The sequence below is a fragment of the Miscanthus floridulus genome, chromosome 1 (genome assembly GCF_019320115.1).
Source record: "Miscanthus floridulus cultivar M001 chromosome 1, ASM1932011v1, whole genome shotgun sequence".
In the NCBI taxonomy this organism is placed as follows: Eukaryota; Viridiplantae; Streptophyta; class Magnoliopsida; order Poales; family Poaceae; genus Miscanthus; species Miscanthus floridulus.
The window spans coordinates 10,243,258-10,257,567 of record NC_089580.1 but is presented as its reverse complement, the minus strand read 5'-3'; the positions used below and the strand labels follow the sequence as shown (position 1 = coordinate 10,257,567).

General features: G+C 44.1%; 1 protein-coding gene across 1 annotated transcript; it reads left to right on the top strand.

The window, feature by feature from the left end:
• The first annotated feature begins 1,802 nt into the window (after nt 1–1,802).
• Nucleotides 1,803–6,967, top strand: LOC136472688 (uncharacterized). Its single transcript, XM_066470393.1, has 2 exons — nt 1,803–2,197; nt 6,750–6,967. The coding sequence occupies exon 1, from the start codon at nt 1,904–1,906 to the stop codon at nt 2,183–2,185; it is 282 nt and encodes a 93-aa protein (XP_066326490.1). The 5' UTR covers nt 1,803–1,903; the 3' UTR covers nt 2,186–2,197; nt 6,750–6,967.
• The last annotated feature ends 7,343 nt before the right edge of the window (nt 6,968–14,310 follow it).

Below are 14,310 nucleotides of genomic sequence, written 5' to 3'. Positions count from 1 at the left end.
CGCGGGACTTCTGGATCTCGTCGAGGATGACCTTGAGCTGTGGATCCATGGCACCCAGGTGCGGCGGAGGCGGGTGAAGTGCTCGTGGTGGATCTCATGGGGTTCCAGCTCGATACAGGAGAACGAATTGGATCAGGATGGAGCGGCGAGGGAGGCGAGCAGGATCGAAAAAGGCAAATCCGATACCAATTGTGAGCACGGGGGAAGTTCCTTGCTCGGGAAGAAGAACAAGATAGGAATATTCGACTGGAATACTAAACTAAATGTATGTGAATTAACAGTAAAGTGCTTGGAAAGAAAATAACTATGGCATATTTCCTTCCTCTCTCCCTCTCATCCTTGCTCACTCAAGTATTTATACTTCTATGCCTATGCCTTCCATTCTGGGCCAGTTAGCCTAACGTTGGGCCGGCGCTCGCGGATGGGCCTGGCCTGCTTACTTGTGGATGCTTCATCAGAGTGAGACACTGGCACTGTAGAAGACGTGCTGACACTCCATTTCAAATTGTAAGTCATTTCGAAGATGGACGCATCATGAGGCCGTTGGATGATAGATTCCCACCGTAACTTGAATAGTCCAATGAAGTTATAGATTTAACAAGAATAAACCTAAATAAATCTATAACTAAGTTATACATGATCCAATGAGTATGAAATTTTTACTACAGCTCAATCATACAATAATTAGCCCACCATAAAAATTTCATCACAATTGGACCATAGAAGCTGCATCTATGAATTATTTAAATTAATTATAGAAAAGCATAGATCTAAAGCTACAGCAAAAACTTTGTACCAAAGCATACCATATTATATGTTCACTGTGTAGATCTACTCATGTGGAGTCCAACAAAATTGGATTTCCATTTTATGATTTTTTCTATGATTTACTATGATTTTTCAAAGATTCAGCAGAAATAAATAAAAAAGAAAAAGACAAAATCACTGTCACTGTAGCAAACCCACTGTCCAAAAACCGCTTGGGGGGTTATTTGACCGGTTTTGAAAAGTTTAGGGGATAGAAAATCCGGTTTTATAGTTAAGGGTGGTAACTAGACTTCTTATTATAGGTGAGGGGGGTGATCTAGACTTTTTCCATTCCCAATGGGTGCCCAACATTGGATGAACCGCAGACGTGGATGATAGATTTCAGTGGGTGCCCAACGTTGGACGAAACCACCGCCGCGGATGATAGATTCCAACTCATGATGGATGAGCTCAATGGGCCGGGTGCCCAACGTTCAACAAACCGCCGACGTGGATGACAGATTCCAGTTCACGATGGATGAGCTCATTGGGTGCCCAACGTTGGAACCGCCGCCGATGGATGAGCTCATTGGGTGCCCAAACATTTAGGTCATTGGGTGCCCAACGTTTCAACGAACCGAACCGCCGCTGAACCAGGGAGAGAACAATTTACACTGTCAAATTAGTTTCATTACATTTTACATGAAATATATGTTCATAGTGCATTTACTTCTTGTGTATGTTAGATTAGCTAGCTATATGCTTGACAGTAATATCTGTAGCTAATATAAAATACCGGAGTACTACTGTGACGGAAGTAACGTTTCTTCTTTTTTATTTACCCCTTCTCTCACAGAAGAAGCTTTTTTAGAGGACTCAGAGAAAAGCTTTTTTTTTAGAAACAAAGGAAAAGAGAAAACATGAATAATAAGGCCTGGCCCACGTCTATTGATTCCGTGTTGGGCCGGGCTTGGCTTGATCTCCGGCCCGATTGAGATCGTCACCGGCTCACCGCATCAGCCACGCAGGCTGCAGGCAGACCATCCCCCACCGAAGGCAGACCATCCCGCACCGCACCCCCAGACTCGACCGAGAGAGGCCGACGCGCACCAGCAAGCTCACCGGGGAGGAGGGAGAGGGCGGACCGGCGGCGGCGATGGGTTTCATCATGGAGTTCGCGGAGAACCTGATCCTCCGTATGATGGAGGACCCGGACAAGCGCGACCAGGTTCGGCGGGAGCATGTCTACAAGATGAAGGAGCGGTGCGAGCGCACCAAGGCGGCGTGGAACCTCCCGCTGCGCCCCTACGGCTTCTGGACCTTCGACCGCTTCAACTCGCAGCTCTCCTGGGACCCGCAGATCAACCAGGCCGCCGGCCGCCGGGACCCTTACGACGACCTCATCACCCGCCACTCCGGCTCCCCGCCGTCTTCCTAAACACCCGTGCCGGTACGCTCCTGCTCCTGCTGGATAGATCTCGGTGCTGCCCCGTCTCGTAGTAATTCGGTCGAATTGATTGGGGATAGTGCAGGAGCGCTTGTTATTTGGCGACAATAGGTTGAATCCTTTGCTGGGAGTTTGCATTTAGACGAATTGTGGCTGGTTCTATCTAGGGTTTATTTATCTTGCTGTTGGTCGTTGGTCGACAGCTCTGCTGATTTTGATCCGGCCCATGAAAACTCGGGACGGGTCAAATCTAGTTTAACTCTCGGCGGGTTTTGTAGGTTAGCTAAGCGTGTAGATTTGTGGTGCTCTAATGCTCTGAAGCATGAGCAGTTATGACTTATGGTCAGTGAATTTTGTGAGAATATAATGAATTGGTTGCTTCCTGGTTATCTTATCTCTTATCCTGTCTCTTTGGTGACGAGAGCGAGTTTTCAAGTCGGTATTTATGTACCTTTGTGGTTCCTCAGCTATATGCATTGTGTTAAGCCATGAACACTTATTATTTTTCAATTGCTCTTATGTGTCTTTCTTTTCAACATGAAGTTATGTTTATAGTTTGCATTTTTCAGTAGCCTGACCGAGTTTGCTTAAATTATTGGGATTAATTTTGTCCAAAAACCCAGTTGCCTGAGTGATGCACTTCATTAGGTTGATGCACTTGGCTAACTAAATTCTAGATCTGGTTACTTTTGTAGACCTGTATTATATGATGGACTAACCATGCTCTGTATACCTTGGTCCTTTTGCTGACATAGAAATGGCTGCTTTGAATTTGACTGCACTGTATAAACCAATTAGACATCACTAGTTCGGGCACTATGTTTACAAGTTTAGCTTGTGTAACTCTTGACAAATAAGTATCTTTGGTCAATTGGTGTCTTTCATTATGCTGTCTGTAAAATCAGGTTGTTGCATTTGACATTTTGGAGCGCTGAGTTTATACATGACAATGGGGCATTTAAGTTGTAATCAATGTCGGAACTCGGAAGTAAATGAGTCCTCAGTTTTGTGATGTATACTCCAGGTGTCCATTGTATCAGTTGAGACACTTCCAAACAAACTGGAATTGGCCATGTTCTCTTAAGTCATAACCAGTTCGTAATATGTGACTGATAAACACAATGTAGATTGACAAAAGGGCATGATTGTATCTGTCCTAAATAGGAGACTACACCACAGATGGATGTAGAGACAGAAACAAATAAAAGAGTAGAAGTTACAGTGGAATTTTAGATTATGCGGCGTATGGATTATCTAGGGCTGTTGGCAATTTTGCGCCCTCTGTGTGCTCTGGTAGGGAGGCTTTTTTTTGTCCACTAATTTTTTTCTTGTTCTTATGCAGTATTCTTGTAATATATTTGTTATGGCTTAAAGTTGACTGTCCGTCTGTGTGCTATACCCATGCTGGATGGAGTCTTGAGCATCAAGTGTGTTGTTTTGATTGTAGTTTTTTTTAAGTGTAATATCAGCATGACCATATATGATTGCACCATGTTCACATCAGCATGTGTGCTAAAAACACTCTTGCAGTGATCTCATGAATTATGCCCCCCACAGAGCAATTTGAGTCACTGTTATTTGGAAAGAGTCATTTTACTACCCTCAACAAATCTCTTGCTCATTTGTCAGCCTACACAAAATATCAACTCGATTTTGTTCCTCAAACTATTCAAGTTAATCCAGTTCATCCCCTAATAAAATTTTGTTTCTTTTTTTGTTTCTTCTCATACGAGTTGTGTTTTGATTTTTTTTTTTGTGTGTGATGATACATTGCATCATGTCATATGCTAGAAAATATTTTCATAATTTTATGGTCGTTTTTTATCATTTTCATATCCCAATGGTAGATCTGAAGTCAACAAACCTAATATAAAAAAATCATGAATATGTTTTGTAACATACGGTACAGCGTCAGCTGCCGCCCCACAAACTGTGAACCAAAACTCAACTTGTAGGAGGGAAAAAAACAAACTCAATATTTGATCTTTGCAAGGGATAAACGAACATGCGTGGACTGTAAGGTTGATACTTGGAGAATGTGTGGTCGCTCAACACAAGCTGGTGGTGGCTGACTTCCGCTTTCTGGTGCAAGCTCGTGGGAATAAAACAAGCTAGGGTTTGCTAGAAAGAAGTGGTGGAAATTAGAAGGGGAGGCATCAAAGGTCTTTAAGGAAAAGGTCATTGAAGAGGGTTCTTGGAATGATGAAGGCGATGCAAACAACATGTGGGAGAAGATGGCAACATACGTTCGGAAGGTTGCTTCAGAGGTGCTTGGAGTGACCAAAGGGAGCGGATGCCACTCGAAAGACACTTGGTGGAATGAAGATGTGCAAAAGGCTATTAAGGAAAAGAAGGAGTGCTATAAGTGCTTGTATCATGACAGGTGTGCAAACAACATAGAGAAGTACAAGGTGGCAAAAAAGACTGCAAAACGAGTGTGAGTGAGGCCAAGGGGCGGGCCTATGAGGACCTTTACCGACGTTTGAGTACGAAGGAAGGATGAGAAGGACATTTATAGGATGGCTAGGGCTCGCGATAGGAAGACAAGGGACTTCAACCAAGTCAAGTGCATAAAGGATGAGAGCGAGCAGCTCTTGGTGAAGGAGGATGAGATCAGACATAGATGGCAAGAGTATTTTGATAAATGTTCAATAGTGAGAACGAGAACACCACCGTTCCGCTGGACGGACTCGTTTGATGACACTAACAGGCGCTTTATGCGGAGGGATTCAAGAATCGGAGGTCAGAGAAGCCTTGAAAAGGATGAAATGGGGCAAAGCGAGGTATCCCAATCAAGGTGTGGAGATGTTTCGGGGATATAGCTATAGTATGGCTAACCAAGATGTTCAACAATATCTTTCAATCGAACAAGATGCCTGAGGAGTGGAGAAGAAACATATTGGTACCAATCTACAAAACAAGGGAGATATCCAAAGTTGTACTAATTATCGAGGAATTAAGTTGATGAGCCACACTATGAAGTTATGGGAGAGTCATCGAGCAGAGGAACGACGCAGATACCAACAAACCAATTTGGTTTTATGCCCGGAAGGTTCACCCACAGAAGAAATCTTCTTAATAAGACATGTTATGGAGCGGTTTAGAGAGCAGAAGAAGGACCTCCACTTGATTTCATTGACTTGGAGGCTTATGACAAGATACCAAGAAATATTATGTGGTCTTTGGACAAACATAAAGTCCCATCAAAGTACGTGACCCTCATCAAGGACATGTTACAACAATGTTGTGGCTAGTGTTTCGAACAAACGATGGTAATACAGATTACTTCCCGATTAAAATTGGACTTCATCAAGGGTCAGCCTTAAGCCAGTATCTCTTTGCCTGGTAATGGATGAGGTTACCAGGAACCATACAAGGGATATCCCTTGGTGTATGTTGTTTGCTGATGATGTAATGTTAGTGGACGAAAGCCAGGCGGGAGTAAATAGAAAATTAGAGTTTTGGCGGCAGACTCTTGAGTCTAACGGTTTTAGATTGAGCAGAACTAAAACCGAATACATGAGATGCGACTTTGGCGTAGTTATACAGGAGGAGGGAGATGTGATTTGGAAAGTCAAGTAGTGCCTAAAAAGGACACCCTTTCGGTATCTAGGATTGACGCTACAGAGGGATGGAGATATTGATGCGGACGTTAGCCATAGAATCAAAGCAGGGTGGATCAAGTGGCGACAAGCTTCTGGCATTCTCTGTGACAAGAGGGTACCACAAAAGCTAAAAGGCAAGTTCTATAGAACGGCGATTAGATCGGCTATATTGTATGGAGTAGAATGTTGGCATACAAAGATTCGACATGTTCACAACTGAGTGTTGCAGAAATACGTATGTTGCGATGGATTTGCGGTCACACAAGAATGGACCGAGTTCGGAACGATGATATACGTGATCGTCTAGAGGTAGCGCCCAATTGAAGAAAAGTTTGTCCAACATCGATTGAGGTGGTTTTGGCCATATCCAAAGGAGACCTCCAGAGGCACCAGTGCATTGCGGAGTCCTAAGCCAAGCTAATAATATGAGGAGAGGTAGAGGAAGACCGAAATTGACATGGGAGAGGCAATAAAAAGAGATTTGAAAGCTTGGGATATACCTATGAGATCTATGTTTGATAGGAGTACTTGAAAAGCAGCTATTAAAGTGCCTCAACCGTGACTTGGGGCTCTTGGTGAGTTTTCAACTTTACCCTACCCCAACTTGCTCGGGACTGAAAGGCTATGTTGTTGTTGTTGATGTTGTTGTGGGGGGGTGGGGGGGGGGGGGTGATGGGAGTAATGGGGTCAATATTTTGTATAAGGGGTGTGAAACGAACAAAGTGAATTGCTTGAGGTAGTAAAGAACCTTTCCTTGTTTCTAGCTATTTATGGAATGTCCTGTTCAGCCATTCGTGGTATCTCTGCTGCTTATAATTTTTTTTAATTAACTTGTCAGTTTGAACATGCAAACCCATATGTTTTTATCGAGAATCTGACGTACATGTGTGCCTCCCGAATTCCTTAATTTTGAGCTCAGATGGTCTGATTGTTTCTTTATTTTCCTACAGATTTTTGCGCAGAAGTTCTACTTGGGCAGCAATAAGAAACTCAGTCCCCTCAAACTGATTGTCATTCCATTCTTTTCTGTTCGAAAATGTCACCGAACTACCCTATTTTCTGTTTCAGTTTGGCATGGAAGCAGAAGTTGTGTACTTCTATTCTCAAGTTGTTATCTTTGTATTATGAAAATGTTCCAATAATCATACGGAGCACTCATTTGCCTTTACTATCCGGGAGATTCTCCTAGTGGCTACAGGCGTCAGGTCTAAATTTTTTTTGGATGGTTTGTCAAGGGCAGAGTTTTTGTATATTGATTCTATAAGCCTGCATTCATTGATTGAGATCAGACCGTGGTCCAGGTTTTGTGGGCTGAATTCACCAGACAGTATTTGTTTGGTTTACCACTTTTAGTGGTCAGTCATCAGTTACAAGCATCTCGCACCGCAGTGGTCATTTGGTTAGGGGCATCGGGGCATGCAGGCCAAAGCTGTATCTGTAATTCAGTATCCTCGGTATGGTATCACTTACTACTCCTGGTTTTCTATCTAATCTACCTGGCTGCATTTGCATTGTCATGTAGTATTTCAATTATTTCCACCAAACCCACCCCACTTTCGTCAGCAGTTTGGTTATGATCCTGATCAAGAGGTGGTTCTGTGCCTGGTTTGCTGCATGTATTATGAAATGCCTTCAGTGACCTTTACTGAGCTAGTACTACCCGTTTGGCCATTTGTCTTGGCTATTCTGGAAACCAGCCATATGGTTAAAGATTTCAGTTTTTGTTTGGTTCGACCTTGGGTTCCTTGCCAAGGGCCAATGATCAGGGTGACTCGTGGGGCGGATCAGGTCATGGGTTGTTCAGCTGGTGGTCCAGGTTCTGCATAACTTGTGTCTCAGAAATCATTGGAGCACTAGACAGTTAACGTTTGGACTTTCACTTTTTTGCTTTTGGCAGCCGTGCATCTCGGCGTCCAGCGTCTCACCCACCACCAGTGATCGTTTTGGCCACGGGAATGCAGAACAAACCTGCGTATCATATCACTGTATGTATCACTATTCCATGTTACTATCGGACCCAATGGAAAAGGTCGAGTGCCATTTGGAAGAGCTTGGAACTTGGATTCCCCTGTGAGACCAGTAAGAGCCAAGACCCAAGAGAGGTAGCTTGTATTCGCAACTTTTCAACAGGAGCGCGGGCGGCGCACATTGTTGACCCCCATCTCCATGAGAGCCAGTACTCCAGTAGCCCTGCCACTAGTGTGTTTGTCGGTTTGAAGCACACCACTTCCACTGGCCGTTGGGCATCAACCAATGGTCTGCACAGAGGTTCTCCCTCGTCGGCCCATCAGCCGCCTACCGAGTTGGAACAGAGCAAAAGTGTCATGGTCTCATGGAACGCGACAATCTTGGCTGGCACAAGTGGCCAAAGGTATGGCTGTATCTGAGCCCTTGTTTAGTTACACCCTAATATCCTAAAAAGTGCTACAGTACCTGTCACATCGAATGTTTGCGGCCTATGCATGGAGCATTAAATGTAGACGAAAAAAAAATTAATTGCACAGTTTAGTGGGAAATTACGAGACGAACGTTTTGAGCCTAATTAATCCATATTTAAACACTATTTGCCAAATAAAAACGAACGTGCTACAGTAGCCCCAAGTTCCAACTTCCTAGAACTAAACACAGCCTGAGCGAAGTCTCACTCTCGAGATCACCGCCAATAGCTTCGCACAAGTTATTATTATCATATGACCTGTGCGTTGGCATTTGGATATACATGGCACTATATTTTTGACAGTGTATTTATGTAATTTCTTACTATTGCACCTCTTCAAAAACATTTCTTTATTCTGTTGTATCTCATCATAGGTAAAACTAAACCTTAATTAATTGAGTACAGAAAAATAAAACTATCTTTGGGCGTAAATTTACCGTTTGTACTATATAACAACCTGTATTGCCTCCACAAGCTCCAAGCAGAACTACAAAAAGACAAGCTATGAACACAGTGATAATAATAGCCCTGTTCGTTTTGCTGAAATTTGGCTGATGCTGATGTCAGTGGTGGAGACAGGAATTATGCATAAGGGGGGCCGATCGAAGAATTTCAAAATATGAAAATTAAGTGTAGCTTATTTGTTTAGATTTTTGTCTCAGAGTTAGGCTCCTATTTTTCAAATTTATTCTAGTATTTGATGATTTAACCATGCTTACTATTTTCACGTAGTAGATGACCGTGTATATCGATAGTGAGGCGCATGAGATGATTCATGAACATTGAAATCTACGGGCTTAGTATTTCGAAAGTGCTCACACCCGTAGTAGGTGACCGTGTCTGTCGATAACGGGGCACATATAATTACTAATGAATCTTGAAATCCACCATCTTAGTATTTTAAAAGTGCTCATAGTGAAGTAGAACGTGTGTTTGATCATAGGAGTGTGCATATGCATGTACGTGAGCATCTATATTTATACTATGATTCACAATACACAATAAAAGGGATGGTCACCGAATTGTTATTACTAGTTAAATACGTGTTCAATAACATATAAGTATTTTAATAAACCAAAAAAAATAGATATATCCTAATATGGTAGGCAAACAAATTTAGATAAATCGAAATATTGTATTCTAAGTATATTTTGTATGATTTGTTGTCTAAAAGATTTATAACAAGATTTTCTTTATTTTACTCTTTTAATATAAAGATAGACTATTTACTATATATATTATATATAAAAAAATTTGTATTGTTAGGGGGGGCCATGCCCCCCTAGCTCCGCCAGTGACTGCTGCTGATGCTGATTTGTTGTAAGAGAAAAATATTGTTCCTCCGTTTAAAAGTACTGATGAAGTAGTGCTGAAAAACAGGGCTAATAAAGAAAAATAAGTGAATGTAATCGGAAACATACCTTGTTAGCTTTAACCCCATGTCTGTTTGTGTGTTTTTTTAAAGTTTACACCACATGTGTTTGCATTATGGTCATGAGTAAGAAGCTGAGGCTAGGGACGGATCCAGCGGTGGGGTTTTGCTATGGATGCACCTTGAGAAGAGGCCGAAGTTGTCTAGAGGTTGAAGAAGCCCATACTAGATATTTTTCGTGGATCCGTCCCTGGCTGAGGCGAATCAGAGTGAAAATGCAAATAAGATGTGGAGGGGTTCATTAAATCATCTGATAATGATATGCCACAAGCATCCGTCCCATGACTCCCGTCCGGACGCGGCTCCTAGACCTGCGCAGGACCAGCCCTCATCTCTCAAAAAAAAACTCCCCCCTCTGCTCATCCGCCCACACCCTTCCCCCACAGCGCGATCCCCTCGCATCGACGTTCTCCACCACGCCCGTCCGTCCGGCGGCCTCCATCCTCCTTCTCCACCGCATCCGCATCCTCCATCTCCACTTGCGGGCGCCGGTCGTCGTGTGTGGCCAGGCGGTCAGGAGAGGGGGCCATCATTGGCCGGGCCCAGGCTAGGTACAGGCGCAGCTAGCCGCTGCCAGGCCATGCCACCTTCTTTGGCCGTCGACTGACTGGAATCGGCCGTTCCCCACTCTGTTTTTGCGTCGTCCGGAAGAACGGGTGAAAAACGCATGTTGCAGGCGTATGCAAGTGTTTGAGATGTTTAATAGGTATGTTGCAAGTGTTTGATATGGATGTTGCATATGTTATAATGGTTGTACACGGATGTTGTAAGCTTCTGTTCCTAATGTTTCATCTGTTTTTTTCATATGCATGTTGCAAGTGTGTTTACCTCGATGTTGCATACGTTTTACACATATGTTGCAAATATTTTATTTGGATGTTCCGTATGTTTGTAATGGTTTCCAGTGTTCCTCTGGTGTTTTAGACGTGTGTTTCATCTGTCTTCAAAAATATGTTACAAGTGTTGCATCTAAATATTTCAAAAGTATATCGGGTATTTCACATGTTGCAATACGCGTGAGAAAGAGATGGGGCGCGAGGGATCTCCGCACTATAGTTTTCCAAACGGGCCGCCCGGCACGGCACGGCACGGGCATGGCCAGGCACGTCACGGCACTATCCGGCACGGTGGCCCGCCGTGCCGTGCCTGATAGTGCCACCGTGCCGAAGTGGCAGCCTAGGCACGGCACTATCAAGTGCTAATCGTGCCGTGCCGTGCCAGCAGGCACGGTGGCACGCCAGTGCCCGTGCCGGCCCAGGCACTAAACACATTTTAACCAAAGCATAATTTGGAATCAAAATTATCAGAAAAGAACTGGAGAAACAAAAACAGAGCAAACACACAAGAGTTAAGAAAATAGGAATATGGGAGCATGTGCAATGGCTGCCTCACTAAAAACCTGCTAGGTAAAACTCACCCTTGTGAGAAAACCCTAGTCAGGAAAAGAGTACAACCTAGCTCCATTAAAGTTTAATGTTCTTACATCATTGTCCAAGTCCAAGTTCTCATATTACAGAGCCAAGTTCAAGCTAAATGTAAAGACTAAACTAATAAAGATATGCTTCAAGCTTCAAGTTCAAGCTCCCAGCTGGCCAGCTGCAAAAGAAGAATAGAGTTAGCATTAGGAGCACTGATCAGTTAGCAAAAGAAGAAGAGGAAGTTAGGGTTGTAATTAACCTTGGCGGCCGGGGCACTAATCAAGATAAAGCTCTTCAAATGTTTCCTCCAGCTCCGGGTCCTCCACATTGTGTTGCAGCCTTGCCTCCGCCAACTCCCAGTCCTTGACGCAGGTGAGCCACTCCACCGTCTCCGGCTTCAGCCTCCTCCGCCGCTCCTCGATAATCCTACCAGTCATACTAAACGTAGATTCTGAAGATATGGTAGACACAGGAACAGTAAAAACATCTTGAGCCATGATGGACAGCACTGGATATGTCAGTTTGTGCTCATGCCACCATTTCAATATGTCAAATGAATCATCCAACTGGCTAACAGTGTCACAATCCAATTATGAGACAAGTTCAGAAGCATTAGAAGCTGTAGAAGTAGCAGCATGCAGCAAAGCAGTAGCAGATGTATCTCTAGACAGATTAAGAGAGGAATGCAGCAGTGAAGTACCCCCACCAGAAGGACTAGGTGTATCATCATCATAAATTTCATCCCAAGCAGACCTTTTCTTACCAGACAGGTTTTGAGGGACAGTCCTCCTCAACCTAACAGCTCCATATTTCTCCTCATACTTATTGAAAACATCAGTAAGCCTAGCTCTAGTGCCAACCTGGTAAGCACTATAATCTGTACTGGTAAGGTTCATCAACTTCCTCAGCACTTTTGCAAAACCCTTCATTTTAGCTCTAGGGTCCAAGATGAATGCAAAAGAATAGAGCAAAGGTATGTCCCTCCAATATTTATTATATTTGTCTATCATAGGTTGAATCACATTTCTCAGGTGAATGTCATTACTATAATTGTTCAGGTGTATAGCAATCTTAACCAGATAATGAAGCATAAGTGGAGATGTAGGATAGTAAACACCAGACAATGCAACAGTAGCATCATAGAACAGTTCAAGAAACACAAATACTTTTTCAGCAACAGCCCAATGTTCTTCAGTTAGAAGCAACTCACTATTCTCACCTCTAGGATAATTGGCATGTATGAAAGTAGTGAAAGGATCTTTGTGAGGAAGCAAAGTCTTAAGCATTAGATATGTAGAGTTCCACCTTACATCCATATCCAACTGAAACTTTCTAGGCCTAACACCCGTTGCAATGCAAAGTCTTTTGTATGCTGCAATCCTCTGATTAGATGAGTTTAAAAATGATATTGCAGTTCTAAAAACTTCAATCAAAGGTTTAAGATAATTAAGTGCCTCCTTGACAATCAGGTTGATTATATGGCATGCACAACGCTGATGCAAGAACATAGTACTAACAGCAGATTCAGGTTCAGGATGTCTTGGATCCTCTATAGGTACCTCAAGACCAAGATATTTAGACAAAACATGTCTAAGTTTTTGCATGGCAGAAACATTAGATGAAGCATTGTCCAAAGTAACAGCAAACACTTTTTCAGCAACACCATAATCACCAAGAACAGATGCAACTCTATCAGCAATGTTCTGTCCATTATGAGAACAATCAATAAGCACAAGACCAAGCACCCTCTTCTCTAGTTGTCAATCAGGGTTTATGTAATGAGCAACAACACTAAGGTAGTCCTCTTTGGCTTTGCCAGACCATATATCAGAGGTTAGGCCACACACAATTAACAGAATCAGAAGCAAGTAGCTCAACAAGCTTAGCCTTTCTATCAGAAAACATTTTGGCTAAGTCTCTAGTGGTGGTTTGTGTAGAGACAGCCTGAAACTTAGGATTATGAGCATTACAGATGTATTCCTCAAATGCAGTAGATTCACCAAAGCTTATAGGAACATCTACCCTAGCAAGCAATCGACAAAGCTCAGTACGAGCACGCATAGGACAGTAATCCCAATTACGCATAGAACCATTAGGATTAAAAGAGATCTGAGACTGACTAAAGCTCCTAGTTTTCTCTCGCCTAACAGCACATTTATCCCTGTGACGACGGAGGTGGCCAGTGCCAATTGCAGATCTACCAGAATACTGCTTTTTGCAATGGATGCAGACAACGCCATACCTGACCTTCTTACCTTTGGGACCCATCTTGAATAGCTTCTTGAAGTCAAGCCACACATCAGAGGTACAGGGACGTGATACCTGGTCGTCGGCGTTCTCATCTTGTTCGCCGCCTTGGTCCTCTGCTCCATCACCACCTTCAACGTTGATCGGGTCACCGGCTCCACCTCTAGATCCACGCCCGAAGAGCTCTTCTACCTCCTCGTCGCCCATGTCGTCGTCTTCGTCTTCTCCAGGGAGCTCGCGCAACCTCTCGGACTCCTCATGGTACGCAGACAAGGCAGCCTTGACTGTCTCTTCAGAGGGGGGCCGGGGAGGCATCGCCACTGGCCTCAAACGGCTACACAAGTGTGAAGAAGAAGAAGAAGACGGTCAAGATCAAGAACTAAAGAAAGAACAAGAACGGTTAGGGTTAGGGTTAGGGTTAGGGTTAGGGTTAGGGTTTACTGCGAATTCTTACCTCAACGCTGCCGGCGACGTAGACGGAGCTCGGAGCAGCTGTGAATCAGCGGATCTGAAGAAAGAAGAAGAAAAAAATCAGGAAGAGAAAGCATCTTCCGTGCCGGAGCTGCCGGGAGGGCGAGAAGAAGAAGAAGATGAGTGCTCTTACCTGCATCTTCGGAGCCCCGGAGCTGCCGTTAGGGCGAGAAGAAGAGGTGGGGACGGCGGCGGGTCGCCATCGCCCGTCGGAGTCGTCCCGCGCCGTCGGAATCGGAGAGGAGAGCCAGAGACAGAGAGAGCGAGAGGAGAGCACGACGGGGGAAAGACGAGAATGATTTAGGGTTTGGGGTGCGAGGGGGAGCCGGCCAATGAGCTGCTTATATACACCCCCACACCAACGACTGAATCCAACGGCTAGAATCGCAGGGGTCGGGGGATCCAACGGCCATGATGGCTCGAAGCCGTGCCGATGCCGGGCCAGGCCTTTTTCCGTGCCGTGCCTCGTGCTGGCCCATGGGCCGAATGTGCGGCCCAGGCACGGG

Bases quoted from the DNA above. Each gene is read 5' to 3' on its own strand.
- LOC136472688 (XM_066470393.1), top strand. From the start codon at position 1,904: ATGGGTTTCATCATGGAGTTCGCGGAGAACCTGATCCTCCGTATGATG.